The 18,194-nt window shown below is 54.6% G+C and overlaps 1 protein-coding gene across 4 annotated transcripts in view; it reads left to right on the top strand.

Annotated features, from left to right (window-relative positions):
* Positions 1-18,194, top strand: part of PFKFB1 (6-phosphofructo-2-kinase/fructose-2,6-biphosphatase 1) — a 116,507-nt gene that overhangs the window by 60,949 nt on the left and 37,364 nt on the right. For all 4 annotated transcript variants that reach the window (XM_069209367.1, XM_069209366.1, XM_069209368.1 and 1 more), the window contains 4 exons: positions 7,403-7,610; positions 9,020-9,166; positions 16,878-16,982; positions 17,074-17,203. In XM_069209367.1, the coding sequence (XP_069065468.1) occupies positions 7,403-7,610; positions 9,020-9,166; positions 16,878-16,982; positions 17,074-17,203 (590 nt within the window). The remainder of the gene's footprint in view (positions 1-7,402; positions 7,611-9,019; positions 9,167-16,877; positions 16,983-17,073; positions 17,204-18,194) is intronic.

The raw sequence follows: 18,194 nt of genomic DNA, 5'->3' as shown, positions 1-18,194 counted from the left end.
GCCCTCAGAAAGCCCTGGATCCCCGTCCCAGCCAAGGACCCCTCCCGCTCCCATGAACCCCAGGCCCTCAGGAAGCCCTGGATCCCCGTCCCAGCCAAGGACCCCTCTCCCGCTCCCATGAACCCCAGGCCCTCAGGAAGCCCCCGTCCCAGCCAAGGACCCCTCCCGCTCCCATGAACCCCAGGCTCTCAGAAAGCCCTGGATCCCCGTCCCAGCAAAGGACCCCTCTCCTGCTCCCATGAACCCCAGGCCCTCAGGAAGCCCTGGATCCCCGTCCCAGCCAAGGACCCCTCTCCCGCTCCCATGAACCCCAGGCCCTCAGGAAGCCCTGGATCCCCGTCCCAGCCAATACCCCTCTCCAGCTCCCATGAACCCCAGGCCCTCCGAAAGCCCTGGATCCCCGTCCCAGCCAAGGGCCCCTCTCCCGCTCCCATGAACCCCAGGCCCTCAGAAAGCCCTGGATCCCCGTCCCAGCCAAGGACCCCTCTAGCTCCCATGAACCCCAGGCCCTCCGAAAGCCCTGGATCCCCGTCCCAGCCAAGGACCCCTCTCCTGCTCCCATGAACCCCAGGCCCTCAGAAAGCAGTGGATCCCCGTCCCAGCCAAGGACCCCTCCCGCTCCCATTAACCCCAGGCCCTCAGGAAGCCCTGGATCCCCGTCCCAGCCAAGGACCCCTCCTGCTCCCATGAACCCCAGGCCCTCAGGAAGCCCCCGTCCCAGCCAAGGACCCCGCTCCCGCTCCCATGAACCCCAGGCCCTCAGAAAGCAGTGGATCCCCGTCTCAGCCAAGACCCCTCTCCAGCTCCCATGAACCCCAGGCCCTCAGGAAGCCCTGGATCCCCGTCCCAGCCAAGACCCCTCTCCAGCTCCCATGAACCCCAGGCCCTCAGGAAGCCCCCGTCCCAGCCAAGGACCCCTCTCCCGCTCCCATGAACCCCAGGCCCTCAGAAAGCAGTGGATCCCCCTCCCAGCCAAGGACCCCTCCCGCTCCCATGAACCCCAGGCCCTCAGAAAGCAGTGGATCCCCGTCCCAGCCAAGGACCCCTCCCGCTCCCATGAACCCCAGGCCCTCAGGAAGCCCTGGATCCCCGTCCCAGCCAAGGACCCCTCTCCCGCTCCCATGAACCCCAGGCCCTCAGAAAGCCCTGGATCCCCATCCCAGCCAAGACCCCTCTCCCGCTCCCATGAACCCCAGGCCCTCAGAAAGCAGTGGATCCCCGTCCCAGCCAAGGACCCCTCCCGCTCCCATGAACCCCAGGCCCTCAGGAAGCCCTGGATCCCCGTCCCAGCCAAGGACCCCTCCCGCTCCCATGAACCCCAGGCCCTCAGAAAGCAGTGGATCCCCGTCCCAGCCAAGGACCCCTCCCGCTCCCATGAACCCCAGGCCCTCAGGAAGCCCTGGATCCCCGTCCCAGCCAAGGACCCCTCCCGCTCCCATGAACCCCAGGCCCTCAGAAAGCCCTGGATCCCCGTCCCAGCCAAGGACCCCTCCCGCTCCCATGAACCCCAGGCCCTCAGGAAGCCCTGGATCCCCGTCCCAGCCAAGGACCCCTCCCGCTCCCATGAACCCCAGGCCCTCAGAAAGCCCTGGATCCCCGTCCCAGCCAAGGACCCCTCCCGCTCCCATTAACCCCAGGCCCTCAGGAAGCCCTGGATCCCCGTCCCAGCCAAGGACCCCTCCTGCTCCCATGAACCCCAGGCCCTCAGGAAGCCCCCGTCCCAGCCAAGGACCCCTCTCCCGCTCCCATGAACCCCAGGCCCTCAGAAAGCAGTGGATCCCCGTCTCAGCCAAGACCCCTCTCCAGCTCCCATGAACCCCAGGCCCTCAGGAAGCCCTGGATCCCCGTCCCAGCCAAGACCCCTCTCCAGCTCCCATGAACCCCAGGCCCTCAGGAAGCCCCCGTCCCAGCCAAGGACCCCTCTCCCGCTCCCATGAACCCCAGGCCCTCAGAAAGCAGTGGATCCCCCTCCCAGCCAAGGACCCCTCCCGCTCCCATGAACCCCAGGCCCTCAGGAAGCCCTGGATCCCCGTCCCAGCCAAGGACCCCTCTCCCGCTCCCATGAACCCCAGGCCCTCAGAAAGCCCTGGATCCCCATCCCAGCCAAGACCCCTCTCCCGCTCCCATGAACCCCAGGCCCTCAGAAAGCAGTGGATCCCCGTCCCAGCCAAGGACCCCTCCCGCTCCCATGAACCCCAGGCCCTCAGGAAGCCCTGGATCCCCGTCCCAGCCAAGGACCCCTCCCGCTCCCATGAACCCCAGGCCCTCAGAAAGCCCCCGTCCCAGCCAAGGACCCCTCTTCCGCTCCCATGAACCCCAGGCCCTCAGAAAGCCCTGGATCCCCGTCCCAGCCAAGGACCCCTCCCGCTCCCATGAACCCCAGGCCCTCAGGAAGCCCTGGATCCCCGTCCCAGCCAAGGACCCCTCTCCCGCTCCCATGAACCCCAGGCCGTCAGGAAGCCCCCGTCCCAGCCAAGGACCCCTCCCGCTCCCATGAACCCCAGGCCCTCAGAAAGCCCTGGATCCCCGTCCCAGCAAAGGACCCCTCTCCTGCTCCCATGAACCCCAGGCCCTCAGGAAGCCCTGGATCCCCGTCCCAGCCAAGGACCCCTCTCCCGCTCCCATGAACCCCAGGCCCTCAGGAAGCCCTGGATCCCCGTCCCAGCCAATACCCCTCTCCAGCTCCCATGAACCCCAGGCCCTCCGAAAGCCCTGGATCCCCGTCCCAGCCAAGGGCCCCTCTCCCGCTCCCATGAACCCCAGGCCCTCAGAAAGCCCTGGATCCCCGTCCCAGCCAAGGACCCCTCTAGCTCCCATGAACCCCAGGCCCTCCGAAAGCCCTGGATCCCCGTCCCAGCCAAGGACCCCTCTCCTGCTCCCATGAACCCCAGGCCCTCAGAAAGCAGTGGATCCCCGTCCCAGCCAAGGACCCCTCCCGCTCCCATTAACCCCAGGCCCTCAGGAAGCCCTGGATCCCCGTCCCAGCCAAGGACCCCTCCTGCTCCCAAGAACCCCAGGCCCTCAGGAAGCCCCCGTCCCAGCCAAGGACCCCGCTCCCGCTCCCATGAACCCCAGGCCCTCAGAAAGCAGTGGATCCCCGTCTCAGCCAAGACCCCTCTCCAGCTCCCATGAACCCCAGGCCCTCAGGAAGCCCTGGATCCCCGTCCCAGCCAAGACCCCTCTCCAGCTCCCATGAACCCCAGGCCCTCAGGAAGCCCCCGTCCCAGCCAAGGACCCCTCTCCCGCTCCCATGAACCCCAGGCCCTCAGAAAGCAGTGGATCCCCCTCCCAGCCAAGGACCCCTCCCGCTCCCATGAACCCCAGGCCCTCAGAAAGCAGTGGATCCCCGTCCCAGCCAAGGACCCCTCCCGCTCCCATGAACCCCAGGCCCTCAGGAAGCCCTGGATCCCCGTCCCAGCCAAGGACCCCTCTCCCGCTCCCATGAACCCCAGGCCCTCAGAAAGCCCTGGATCCCCATCCCAGCCAAGACCCCTCTCCCGCTCCCATGAACCCCAGGCCCTCAGAAAGCAGTGGATCCCCGTCCCAGCCAAGGACCCCTCCCGCTCCCATGAACCCCAGGCCCTCAGGAAGCCCTGGATCCCCGTCCCAGCCAAGGACCCCTCCCGCTCCCATGAACCCCAGGCCCTCAGAAAGCCCCCGTCCCAGCCAAGGACCCCTCTTCCGCTCCCATGAACCCCAGGCCCTCAGAAAGCCCTGGATCCCCGTCCCAGCCAAGGACCCCTCCCGCTCCCATGAACCCCAGGCCCTCAGGAAGCCCTGGATCCCCGTCCCAGCCAAGGACCCCTCCCGCTCCCATGAACCCCAGGCCCTCAGGAAGCCCCCGTCCCAGCCAAGGACCCCTCTCCCGCTCCCATGAACCCCAGGCCCTCAGGAAGCCCTGGATCCCCGTCCCAGCCAAGACCCCTCTCCAGCTCCCATGAACCCCAGGCCCTCAGAAAGCCCTGGATCCCCGTCCCAGCAAAGGACCCCTCTCCTGCTCCCATGAACCCCAGGCCCTCAGAAAGCTCTGGATCCCCGTCCCAGCCAAGGACCCCTCCCGCTCCCATGAACCCCAGGCCCTCAGAAAGCCCTGGATCCCCGTCCCAGCCAAGGACCCCTCCCGCTCCCATTAACCCCAGGCCCTCAGAAAGCAGTGGATCCCCGTCCCAGCCAAGGACCCCTCCCGCTCCCATGAACCCCAGGCCCTCAGGAAGCCCTGGATCCCCGTCCCAGCCAAGACCCCTCTCCAGCTCCCATGAACCCCAGGCCCTCCGAAAGCCCTGGATCCCCGTCCCAGCCAAGACCCCTCTCCTGCTCCCATGAACCCCAGGCCCTCCGAAAGCCCTGGATCCCCGTCCCAGCCAAGGGCCCCTCTCCCGCTCCCATGAACCCCAGGCCCTCAGAAAGCCCTGGATCCCCGTCCCAGCCAATACCCCTCTCCAGCTCCCATGAACCCCAGGCCCTCCGAAAGCCCTGGATCCCCGTCCCAGCCAAGACCCCTCTCCTGCTCCCATGAACCCCAGGCCCTCCGAAAGCCCTGGATCCCCGTCCCAGCCAAGGGCCCCTCTCCCGCTCCCATGAACCCCAGGCCCTCAGAAAGCCCTGGATCCCCGTCCCAGCCAAGGACCCCTCTAGCTCCCATGAACCCCAGGCCCTCCGAAAGCCCTGGATCCCCGTCCCAGCCAAGGACCCCTCTCCTGCTCCCATGAACCCCAGGCCCTCAGGAAGCCCCCGTCCCAGCCAAGGACCCCTCTCCCGCTCCCATGAACCCCAGGCCCTCAGAAAGCAGTGGATCCCCCTCCCAGCCAAGGACCCCTCCCGCTCCCATGAACCCCAGGCCCTCAGAAAGCAGTGGATCCCCCTCCCAGCCAAGGACCCCTCCCGCTCCCATGAACCCCAGGCCCTCAGAAAGCAGTGGATCCCCGTCCCAGCCAAGGACCCCTCCCGCTCCCATGAACCCCAGGCCCTCAGGAAGCCCTGGATCCCCGTCCCAGCCAAGGACCCCTCTCCCGCTCCCATGAACCCCAGGCCCTCAGAAAGCCCTGGATCCCCGTCCCAGCCAAGACCCCTCTCCAGCTCCCATGAACCCCAGGCCCTCAGGAAGCAGTGGATCCCCGTCCCAGCCAAGGACCCCTCTCCCACTCCCATGAACCCCAGGCCCTCAGAAAGCCCTGGATCCCCGTCCCAGCCAAGGACCCCTCCCGCTCCCATGAACCCCAGGCCCTCAGGAAGCCCTGGATCCCCGTCCCAGCCAAGGACCCCTCCCGCTCCCGCTCCCATGAACCCCAGGCCCTCAGAAAGCCCTGGATCCCCATCCCAGCCAAGACCCCTCTCCTGCTCCCATGAACCCCAGGCCCTCAGAAAGCAGTGGATCCCCGTCCCAGCCAAGACCCCTCTCCCGCTCCCATGAACCCCAGGCCCTCAGAAAGCCCTGGATCCCCGTCCCAGCCAAGGACCCCTCTCCCGCTCCCATGAACCCCAGGCCCTCAGGAAGCCTCCGTCCCAGCCAAGGACCCCTCTCCTGCTCCCATGAACCCCAGGCCTTCAGAAAGCCCTGGATCCCCGTCCCAGCCAAGACCCCTCTCCAGCTCCCATGAACCCCAGGCCCTCAGGAAGCAGTGGATCCCCGTCCCAGCCAAGGACCCCTCTCCCGCTCCCATGAACCCCAGGCCCTCAGGAAGCCCTGGATCCCCGTCCCAGCCAAGGACCCCTCTCCCGCTCCCATGAACCCCAGGCCCTCAGGAAGCCTCCGTCCCAGCCAAGGACCCCTCTCCTGCTCCCATGAACCCCAGGCCTTCAGAAAGCCCTGGATCCCCGTCCCAGCCAAGACCCCTCTCCAGCTCCCATGAACCCCAGGCCCTCAGGAAGCAGTGGATCCCCGTCCCAGCCAAGGACCCCTCCAGCTCCCATGAACCCCAGGCCTCAGAAAGCAGTGGAAGCCGAGGGCCCAAGGGTTTGGATCAGGGTTCAGCCAGCAGCAAGGATGTTTAGGAGGCAGTGGGCCTTTCATCCAGGCAGCAGCAGCGATCTGTGCCCATCTCAGGAGACCCCAGGTCTGGACACACAGGAGCTGCCTGAGTCCTTGCAGTATACAGCCTCCCCTCCACCCCGGGAACTCTCTTCTGTGCCCCCCCCGGGCTCTACCAAATCCACGGCGAGGTCTAAAACTAGACAATCAGCTTGGGGAGCTGGAGGTGCTGGTGGAACACGCTTCCCTGTACCTCAAAGCATCATAGAAAGCCTTTTGCAGGTTAGGAAACAACTCCAAACGTGGCTCTTTTCACAAAGTCTGGACCTTCCATTTTGCATTGAGATCTTTTTTCCTTCAGTATTTACGGACGCTAGCGCCAAGACGCCCATGGCCATTCGAGCGCTTTATATATGATCAGTATGTCAGTATCTGTGCTTCACCCCCTCTTTGATGCACACTGATCCAGGACAGCTGGCTGACCCCTGGGCGGGGCCACTGCTGGACCCTGGGCGGGGTCACTCCTGGATCCTGGGCGGGGCCACTGCTGACCCCTGGGCGGGGTCACTCCTGGACCCTGGGCGGGGTCACTCCTGGACCCTGGGCGGGGTCACTCCTGGATCCTGGGCGGGGCCACTGCTGACCCCTGGGCGGGGTCCCTCCTGACCCCGGCTCTATCCTGCTTACCAGGTTTCCCTCCCTCTCGTCGCTCTTCCCTCGCTTTCAGTGGTCTTGCCGATATTATAATCACGGCTCCCGGTTTTATGGTATTTCTTTTTTACACTTTCTCGTCTGTATTTATCCATCATTTTTTATTTTTTATTTTATCTGTATTTAGCGATAGTTATGCCGGGTTTTGTGAACACATTTATTGAAACTAATATATTTCCACATTTATTTAACCAATAAATGCACGCTGATACTTGAACAGCTGACAAGTTTTAATGACACGAGTAGCTGTGAATGATAAATCAATACACTGGAATGAAAACATGTACATTTTAGTTAGTAGAAACTTCGTCTCTTTTTTGACCCACTTCCCTGCCAATCCACACAGCTATTCGCCTGGCAGTCATGACTGACAGCATTTAGAATCACTCAACAACAACAACAAAAGTTAATTTTTATCCATATTTAAAAATGAGGGCAAACCAGAAAATATATAGTTTTGTAGCACGATTCCCTTTCTGGATTTCACACGCTGTGCCTTATTCCACCATCTAGTGGATGGGTCTGGAATTGTGTGTTTCCCTTTTTTTTAATTTTTTTTAATTTTTATTTATTTACTTATTTTTTCATTGTGTGCATCATCAACCACCATTTGGTCCTACTGATAACAAACTATTTCGTTGTCTGTCTATATTCACCTGTAAAAATCAGTAAAAACGGAAACCTGTGAACCCTAATTATGATCGTTCATTCTCTCGCTCGCAGCGGTCTCTCTTACATCAAGATCTTCAACGCGGGCAGCCGGTACCTGGTGAACCGCGTGCAGGATCACGTGCAGAGCCGAACCGTGTACTACCTGATGAATATCCATGTGACGCCCCGCTCCATCTACCTGTGCCGGCACGGGGAGAGCGAGCTCAACATCAAGGGGCGCATCGGGGGTGACTCCGGGCTCTCCCCCCGGGGCAAGCAGGTATACACACCCCGAACCAGGCAGCACAGCTCAAACCCCCAACTAGTGAGGGACTGCATCCTTCCTGGGGGGCTCCTATCAGCACCAGACTGTCAATAGGGAAAACCAGGAGGGTTGCCCAGAAGAACGGGGCAGGGGCGTAGCTTCACTGGGGAGGGGGTGGGAGTGGGCCGACGGGGGTACACCTTCCCTAATAAATGTATTTTCTGGTAAATAGTTGGGTACAGGTGACTTCAGTTGGGTATGGTGATGTGTTTTTCAGATTTCACCAGGAATTTTCACATAAACATAGACAAAAAAGCACACTCTCTCCATTTCTGCTTTTGAAGTCATTGGTTATTTTAGAAAGTAATGGATTTTCTCTTACTTGGGGCCAAATGTACAAGCTTTTTTCAGCTCGCAAACGGCCCAAATCTGCAAATTGGGCTGTTTGTGTCCAGAAAAAGGCATTTTCCTATGTATCAAACTCTGTTTTACAATTCATTAACTATTACTGAATTGCAAAAAATGGTTAGCGATTCGGTGTTCGGAAGGGGTGTGTTAAGGGCGCCCCTTCCTAATTGCGACTCACAGTGGTATTTACAAATGTTTTGCAACTGAAATGCAGTCGTAAAACATTCACTTTTGACCACCAATTACAATTTGGTGGTAACCCGTTTGTAAATGGGAAGGGGTCTCCACGGGACCCCTTCACTTTTGTGGATGGTCGTAAAAACGTTTTTTAAGAGCAGGCAGTGGTCGCACAGATGACTGCCTACTCTGAAAACATGAAAAGAAAAAAAAAATTTTTTTCATTTTTGTTTTTGTTTTGAAACCCATTCCGTTTTCCTTGAAGAAAACCGGGCAGCATTTAAAAAAAAAAAAGTGTTGCTTTATTTAAAAGCAAACATAGACATCATTGTTTCCTGACCCCAGCAGGCCACAATCCCTGGAATTTTACCGATTCCCAATGAGTCACATATTACGTGCCTCCTGAATATTAATGAGGTAGGAATCGCAAACAGTGTAAAGCACACTGTCGTATATAGCTGTTTGCGATTTCCTAATAGCCAATCACAAAAATCCACTATTAGGTAATCACAAAACTAGAGCTTTACATCTGGCCCTTAGTACCACAGCAAATCCGCATTCGTCTCCTTTATCCCTCTCATGCGCTCTGCTTCTGGTATAATGTATTTTAAAAAATATACCAGTGAGATTGTTGGCAAATATGAAGCATACAAACACCCACCCACCCGAAACTTACTGACCAAGCTACACCCCTGGAGTTGGAGTCCGAACAGCTGGGGTGAGCTGAGGAGTGGTTTGCATGTAGCAGACGTGCTCGCCTGAGGTTTACGTGTAGGTTTCATGGGGCCAGTGTTGCACCTTCACAGGGTTCTGCTCTGACCAGTGTTCCTTCCCCGCAGTTTGCCAACGCGCTCGGAGCCTTCATCAGCTCCCAGAAGATCCCAGACCTCAAGGTGTGGACCAGTCATATGAGGCGCACCATCCAGACGGCGGAGGCGCTTGGAGTACCCTACGAGCAGTGGAAGGCGCTGAACGAGATTGATGCGGTGAGTTAAGCTTAACCATCCTTGAAAACGGCAGCTTTGAAGCTGGCTGCCGAAAACGCCCAAACACATAGAGCCTGATTTAGAGCAGAGACAGACGAGTTACTCTGTCACAACCGTGACGGATATCCCGTCTGCGTGTTAGATTCCCGTAGGATATAATGGGATCATAATACGGCGGACGGGATATCCGTCACGTTTGTGACAGAGTAACGCCATCCACCAAACCCTAAATCAGGCCCAGAGTTTCAGCGCCTCGCTCGAGCAGGGAACTTTCAGACCCACCTGTTGTGCTGCTTTCCCTCATTTCTTGACTGACCCAGCCAACAAAGCATTAAAACCCAACCACTGTCAAGTGTGGTGAATATATACGTTCACTGTAATCCTCTGCATGCCACACCGCCCTTTATTGAGAGATTTCACCCAGGACCCCGTAGGCAGGTGAAGTTTGTGGGATTGCAAAGTCTCGCTGGGGAACCCCTAACATAACTTGAGTTTGTGAAGCACATGTTCACTCTTCAGGGGATCTTGCCAATGAATAACAGATGTTTATATTTACTCAATTCACTGGTACTCATTTTTTGACCTTGATAGATTGAGTTGCTGAGTGGGCCACGTGAAATTTGAACCTGTGACCATAAGGTCAAGCACTGATCTAGGAATGCATTCCACCTCCCTGCTTATCATTGACTTTAAGTTTGTCACTCACTGTTGCATGCTTTCTATTCACTGGCTTTATTTGTTTTAGTCCCTCCAGTTTGTATTTGTCCCTCCCGTGGAGCATAGCCTGTGTACCACCCCCATTTGGGTCCTTCTATTCTTCCACAAGTGCTCATTTTTCAGGATTTTTTTTCCTTTTTCTTGAAGCACTCCAGGTGAGTGCATGTGTTTCCCATTGTGTCCCTTGTGTACTTCCGTTACCCCATTTCACTGCGGTCCATCCAACACGAATCAGTAACTAAAAAAATAAACTAAGAAAAGCTACTGCATTGCTTTGTAGGCACACACCTGCATGGCGCATGGTCTGGCAAAATGACGCGGCTGGTGGCATCAATAGTTGTTTTTTTAAAACATTAGCCATGCTGCAGAGCATCAGGGTCTGCATAGGATGGCTAAAGACGATTGTGAAAGCCAATAGCTCCAAAAGGCGAGACCTATTGGCTTTGCCAAAGCTTGCTTTCATACAGGCATGGAAAAAAAAGTTAGTTTTAAAGTGGGATTGTAGTTCCTTCTGAAGTTAACTAACAAATGGGGACATTGTCACTCAAGATGGTTTATGAGATGGACTCTGATCCCTCACTCACATTAGGTGGCATGCTTTATCCTCGGGACCACTCCTTACCTGTAACGGTTTGTTACAGGCAGGGTCACTATGAACTCTTTTCTGAGCACTTTTGTGAATCCAACTATGTTGAAACTGGACACTGCCAGCAAAAGGTGTTGTGATTGGTCACCTGATGGTTGTACTTATATGAAAAATGTTTCTAGGGGGAATTAAAATAGGGGGAGAATAGGAGGGAAAATACTTTGATTATCCCACTAATACAAGGTTCAAACAATTAGTGACTGGGGATCTTATTAAATGCCTGCCTCGTCCTTATCTGAAGATCAGCATGTTTCGGCCTCTTGCAAATAAGTCTTTCGGTTTTGGGGCCTTCTTCAGGTCCACCCGGACGCCTTGTGTCATATTATTCCAACCCTATGCCCTGAGTCTGCTTTGAGATCACTGTCAGTGGAAGGATAAAGAGTTCAGTGCACAACCTGTGAGTCAAGGACCACAGAAGAAACCTGTGCCCTGGAAGCTCTCCTGTAGAAACTGCAACCACTGAAACGTTCGTTGTGACCAGCCGAGCAAAGTGCATCAGGACTTGTATACAGGCACTATATTCAGTATCGAGGAGCTCTGTAGCCTACTTTCTCCTATCCACCACTCATGCTCCACCTCCGGTGTACACACTGCACACTGTGGTGCCAGTGCATGACGATACAGTGATCACTTACCACACACTCACTCACACTGGGTTTCACTAGTCCTTGAGCTGGTGAGGTGGCCACGTCCTCCACACCCTCACAGGGTATCAGCGACTTCCTTGGCACCGAGGGATAAAGGCATGCGGTAAAGAGATACTCTTCTTGTTGTCGTGTGGTCCTGTATGGACTACCTGAACCCTAGTGCCACCTCCTTGTAAAAGCAGAGTGCATTTCTGTCTTTCTTTCTTCAAGACGTTCTTTGTGCAGGGACGTTGTAAGGCTTGGGAAAAGTGGGCTCTGGCCCCGGGCCCCAGCCGTTTAGGGGCCCCCATAGAGTCAACTCTGTTCTGCAGAGAGTCTATCCCTGATGACCTTAAGTAATTCTTAATCACATCGCTTTAAATACTGTCTCCCTTTCATTTAATTTTAATGTGTGGGAGTCTGTTACAGACATTTTGCAGAGAAATGTGTTTGGTTCATGCAACTTCCATAAAAAGTTTCTTTTAGATCAAAAGAGAATCACACATATGAGGAATGAGAGGGTGTCACAGAGATTATTTGCAGTAGTATTACTGAGCTGTTGGTGTCTTACCATATTGAAAACACACGTCACTGTCCCTGAATATTAGACGTAAACACATTTGGACCAGTGTGGCTGTGCACTGTCAGTGACCTGACAAAGAGGGCAAGATAAAGCTGAAATTGTATCATAAATTCAAAGCTGTGGTGAACAGGGGTCTACAAAATCCATTTGGCCCCGGGCCCCCAACCCCTCAAGAGGTCCCTGACTGTGTGTAGTGGTTTTCTCCAGAGTCTTCACTTTGGTTTCTCCCAGTAGGATTTCCATGAGGGTGGTGTGTGACGTTCTTTGTGCTGCATCGATAGTGAGAACTCGCCAGTCCCTTGTACACTTCTGTGGTGTGTAGGGTCTCTCCCTTCAGGAGGCCCTGGTGATGGTGGTGACAGGCACTCCCTTTGCTGCTGCTTTTCTTCTGCAGGGCAGTTTTATTTGATTTTTCTCCAAGGTGGTTGGGCTTGCGATTCATCCATATGGTTTAGTATGCCTTTCGAAAGACTCGGGGCTCGCCTCTGCCGTGTGGTAGGGGCCTTGGGGTGCAGCGGGTGAGCAGTGGAAGGGGTAACAGGCCCCTGAGAAGGCTCTGCACTTTGGACCTTCGGGCTCTAAAGCAGGACAGCTGATAGAGGTAAACTTGTCCTCTGCTCCGGGGTCAGTAAATTGCATCTTCTACTCACTTCTCCTAGGGTCAGACTTGGGCAAAAAATAGGCCAAGGCCCAAAATAAAAGTGTTCCCCATTAGTGAGTCAGATAGCTAAAAAAGTGGGCCACGTTTGCAAATTGGAACAGTTCTGAAATGGTGAAACACACACTCTATATGTGTTTTGCAAGGTATGGAAGGCTGCATGGGTTTGAGATTCCTACAGGCAATACTTGTAGTAATATCAGGAATATCAAGAGTAAAAAATGGCCCAGAACAGCATTAAACAAGCCCACAGGCAGCAACCAATATAGTTCTGCCACTGACCTATCAGATCAGCCCATCGGGCCCTGCCTGACTGCCCTGAAGGCCAGGAGGACCCCGATTTCGCCTGCGGCTAGGGAAAGTGGGGGGTGTTTTAAAAAGATAGTTTTCCCCCATAGTAAAGATATGTACAAGCCACATGGGCCTCCCTGATTTGGATGGGACGAAGGGGAGGGGCTGCTTCAGTTGGTCTTATCCCCATGTGGTTTATTAGACTGTCTTAAAAGTTCTGCATTAAGATTAAATACGGATTTAGAAAGCAAGTGACAGAAAAATGGTGCCTTTGTTAACTGACCTTTGAGAGAGGGGAAGTGTTCTGGAGGAGGAAACAAAGGCTCAGTCCAGAGCAGTTCTTCGTGGCGGACCAGTGTCCGCCCTCCATCCTTCTGAAGAGAGCCAAGGGGCCAATCACCACCAGTTACTTTAGGCATCTTGAAATGGGGGTCTTCCGTTAAAAAAGACCTCAAGTTTGTCGTCTGAGGCAGAAACCCCCCTTTGGCTGTTTCTGGGACATCTTGTGATCACAAGTCCTCCGATGCTGTCCGTGTATCATTAATGGAGACCCCCTGAAGCCGTACGTGGTCTGTGTACAGCTCCAAAGCTGCCCTCTCCATTCAGCATTCCTAGACCAGAATATCTTAGATATTTGCTGAATAATTTCTTGTGATACTTTTGCCAAATTGGTCAATTTTAGCAAGTGAAGATGATCTGGGCTCTGGTGTTTGCATGTGACAGCACAGCTTCTGATATCGTCTTCAGTAGAATTGTCGTATTTTCTGGAACCAGAGCCTTGATGGCGAGCACCCGGCCAATGGGCACCTTCTGCTAGCAGCTGCAAAGACCAACAAACTTCTTGTAACTTTGCATTTCAGCCCCCCTAGTACAAGCAAACGCAGCTTCATGGGGGTTCACATCTACCGTCCAATCACTTTAATTAATTCATAGCCCTACGAGTTTGTGTTTCCTAAAGTAGTGAATAAGGTTACATCCCGATGACTACGCACGAGGCCTCCTGAGGTGCCCTCCTGGTGCGTTCGGATCTTGTGACCGCTCTCCAATGGATCGGATCCAGCTACAGCTACTTGGACACTTCTTGGGAGGGCTGGCCACTGGACAAGGACTTTTAAGTCATTCTTGGTGTCCTTACACCATGGTGGTCTGGTATCTCTTAATTCATGGGACTTGCGTTGTTCAGTTTTCTCTAAATATGGGGGAAATGCTCTGACTTTTACCAGCTTCTTTGCAGTTTGTAGTAGGAATGCGTCTTGTGGAGACTCTTGAGCCCAAGGCCTCGGTGCTGTTCATGCGCTGCGTGCACCTTGGGGTAAACCTACCGCCAGTACCTGCTGGTGGTTGATTGCTCTGCCCTCAGCTGCCCTGCTGACACCAAGGTCGCTCTTGTTCCAGTTCACACTGAGGTTGCAAAGTCTCTGTGCTCTGGAGTCAATGTAGTTTCAATACTTTATTGATCGCAGAGCCTTGTCCCTGCTAATAGCACGGATGTTACTGGTTTGTGTTAATTGAATCCATACATCATGTCCCCTAAGGCATGCATCAATATGTCCTGATGTGCTCGAGCATCGCACGTGGGTCAGCACGCTCGTCAGCGCACCATGTGACCATGTGATGGCATGCTGGGTCTGGCCTCCATTGAGGCGCCAGGGCAGGGGCAGGCCTGTGCTGATTCTGCACTGCCCACATCCCACGTGACTGATGGAGCCATGGCAACCAACAGATGGGCAGACTCTGGTGCCAATCAAACATCTGGGTTATACCATCATTTTCAATAATTATATCCCCTCTGGCTTGGTGAGTGGGAAATAGTCTCTAGTGTTTAGTCAGCTTTTGATGTCGGATCACAGGGTTTCTGCTAGAACCGAGAAGAACAGGAGTGCACCTTTTTTTTCTAAGGTACCAGGAGCGGCTCACGGGACGGAAAAGGGGTGGGCAGCGCGTGGCAGGCAGAGAGGGTGTTGTAGTGGAGGGGTAACGAAACAAAATGTAATAAAAAAAACAAAGTACCTTTTTTGTCCCTCGCTTTTCCGCAACCATCCGCTACTACACTGGACTCAGGCACAGGCTCCCAGCCTGCCCTGCGTCCAATCCTATATCTGCTTTCATGCTGCTGGCAGCATGAAAGCAGCGTTGGGATTGGATGGAGCGCCCAGCCAAGGCGCTCTGTGGCAGACTGAAAGTCTCTGCCTGCTCTCTTCAACTCAACAACACAGTGCCTGCGTTGATGGCTTTGAGAGTGTGTTTGGCTGGCCCAACATACATGCGCACTGAGGGGGAGTGCTGTGCACTCCCTCTTGTCTCCATCACAGCCCCAAGGTCCCGCACCGTTTACTATAAAATTATAATAAACGTAGTTTATTACCGTTTTATAGAAAAAGTTGTGCAGCTGTTGGCGCTGCCGGGGGACGGGGGGGCGACTCTCCTGCGCCCTAACGGAGGCGCCCTCCCTGTAAGGTACATGTTGGGATTTGCAGATTGACCGAATAGGAGATATCAGTTAGTCTCGGCTGCCTTTGGCCCCACACTTCTCAACAAATGACCGTATCTGGGAGTACCTTCCTGCACAACTATGCTGCAAGGCAAGTTTCTCTTCATCTATGCGCTGCGAAATGGAGCCCACATGCAAAGAGTGAAAAATGAGGGGAAATAAAAATATGTCTCCTTCTTGCACCAACCTCAGGGAGCCATAGGATTTAGGGGCTAACCCATGTCTGGATGGAAAGGAATACCAGCGCACCACGCACGGAACGCTACCTTGATGCAAAGTAACACAAGGCAGCGCATTGCTGGGTCAAAAAACGTAACACAAACCCGATGCGTAGCGTTTGTAAATCTGGGCCTGGCTGTGTGATGGTAGACTACCTCCTGTTTGTACTGGGACTGTGGTTGGGGAACACCGCAGGCACCCCAACGATCAGTCACATGTGGTGGGTTGGGACAGTCACATGTGGTGGGTTGGGACAGTGCACCCTCGCATTCTGGGCGATCACAGGCGAGCTGCACCTGCACGAACCAGGCGATGCTGTGCTGACGTCCTCTGGGACAACAGGATACTTACGGTTTTTCAAGCAGTGTTATAGACGTTTGCCCCGTCTCACGTCCTGTTCACACGGCACACATCAGTCCATCATGCGCAACTCCTATTTTGCAGCTGACTTAGGTCTCAAATGGAATATGGTAATCCTGTTATTTGAATAAGATGAATTATAAATGCAACCTTTGGTAAACATCTCAGCTGAGCTTCCAGGAGTCCACCCCCCTGTGTGTTTGTGTCTGTGGGAGGTGCACTGTTGGCCCGCTCTGGCTGAGGTCGACTCTTACGGTCAATACACAGCGCTCTTGAAAACATTCATTTCATGGTGTTTGTTGTGGGCCTTGTGCAGCGTGTTAAATTACATACATACAACATGCACATTCAGTGCTGGGTTTCTGGCACTGTGCATGGCTGCTTCTGCTATCTCAAGAAAAAAGGGCCAGTCTTGGTAGTGCCTGCTAAACCTTCTGCAGGGTGAGAAAAACCACAGGGCTTTTTTATAACCCTCCCCCACCAGGTTGCCCCTTAGTGGCATGCTTCATTATAATGTTCTCCCCTTTCTGTTATGGAACAGGGCGTGCTGCTACCTATAAATACGCGGCAGTGCTGTGCTCTAGATGGTGATAGAATACGAGTAGAGGGGCGTCTAAATGCCATTGGAAAATACCTGTCTGGTCGGAGAGCCAGGCTTTATTCCGACCTCCACACGGTTTGGTTATAAACTCCATACCATCCGGAGGACGGAATAAAGCGTGGCTCTCCTGCCAGGCAGGTATTTTTGACGGTAGTAGCACGCCCCATTCCATAACGGAACTGGAGAAACCCTGTGACGATGTGTGCCAAGGGGCAACCCTGGTGGGTGAGGGTCATACAAAGAAGCCCTGCGCTTTTTCTCACCGTGCAGGAGGTTTAGCACGCAGTACCAAGACTCAATGTTTTCTCCTGAGATTTATGCAACTAGGAGGACGCCCCCCCGAGATACTCCTCTCGTCTCCTCCTTCTTTTGACTTGGATGGTTCAGGACCAGGGTAAAGAGTTCTCAGCCCTGGTACCCAGGGTCTCAAAGGCTCGCCGAGGTCTCTGGCTCCAGGAAGGCCATTGTGGCAGGCTCGCTTGTGGTTTAAATCTTGGTCCTGTTGTTCTGTCCTCCTAGGGGGTGTGCGAGGAGCTGACCTACGAGGAGATCCAGGAGTACCACCCCGAGGAGTTCGCACTGCGCGACCAGGACAAGTATCGCTACCGGTACCCCAAGGGTGAGGTGAGTAGTGGCCACCCCAGGATAAGAGGGCAAGGTGTGATGGGGATCATGTGTAATAACCCTATGTCCATCCCTTCTCCACTCTGTGTAGTCCTATGAGGACCTGGTGCAGCGCCTCGAGCCAGTCATCATGGAGCTCGAGCGGCAGGAGAACGTGCTGGTTATCTGTCACCAGGCAGTGATGCGCTGCCTCCTTGCCTACTTCCTGGATAAAAGTGCAGGTACTGTACCTCGTCCTCCCAACTCACTGCAGCTCAGATTTAATTTCAGGTTTCATTTCTGCAGCCAGTGCATGTAATGCAAACCGCTGCCTGGTTAGGCAAACAGCATGAGGCGTCCTGGCATTCCTTACTTCCTGCAACAAGCACGCAACCATGCATGCTCACACCCACTTCCTGCAACCGACACATGCTTGCACCCAGGGCACAAGTCTGGGGTACACGCGGGTACATGGCGTCCACTTACTGTTTTTACAGGGTAGGAGACGTCCACCCCGTCAAGAAGTTGAGCCGCACTGAAACATGCTGAACTCGTCCAGGTGTAATTTTCAGACAGCGGGACACGTTCAGCTGCGCCTGCATGTTGTCTGCTTTCCATTCCCAGGCTTTTTATCTTCACACCAGCTGAGCCAAAGATGAAGGCCAAAGTTAAGGGGCCATCAGGCCTTCTTCTGTTCCACTATGTTCCTGGCTGCTTGGGCGTGGTCTGCAGCCTCACACTTGGATGCAAATGCAAGGGAGTGAAACAAGGGCACACAGCTTGTTCTCACTTCACACGTGCTTAAGAGAGGCTGCTTTAGAGTTCAGTCAGTCCCTGTATATGAGATATGCATGCACCGTGAGAATGTCAGATGTGATGGCCTGTCCCAGCATTTACTCAAGTAACAATTTAAATACCACAATTTTATTTCTTGTATAGCACTACTCATCCAAATGCAGGGTGTCACAGCGCTTTACGTAATGTACACATTATAGATACACAGTAAATGATGTAAGTGTGTAAATGAATGTACAAGATACGTTACCTGGGACAGTGAGGGTTACAAGATGTAGGAGTCGCATGTATCTGATGTCACTTCCAATGAGGTCACTCCCCGTGATGCCACATGCAAAGTCACTTGCCGTGGTGTCATGCGCAGTGATGTCACGCACCATATTGTCACTTGCATACCACCTACCTTGGTTAGTCCCCCGCTTCTTTTTGTTTTAGGAC

Source organism: Pleurodeles waltl, chromosome 10 (assembly GCF_031143425.1).
Source record: "Pleurodeles waltl isolate 20211129_DDA chromosome 10, aPleWal1.hap1.20221129, whole genome shotgun sequence".
Taxonomy (NCBI): domain Eukaryota; kingdom Metazoa; phylum Chordata; class Amphibia; order Caudata; family Salamandridae; genus Pleurodeles; species Pleurodeles waltl.
Note: the sequence above shows the minus strand (reverse complement) of the source record. Positions and strands in the feature narration are given on the sequence as shown.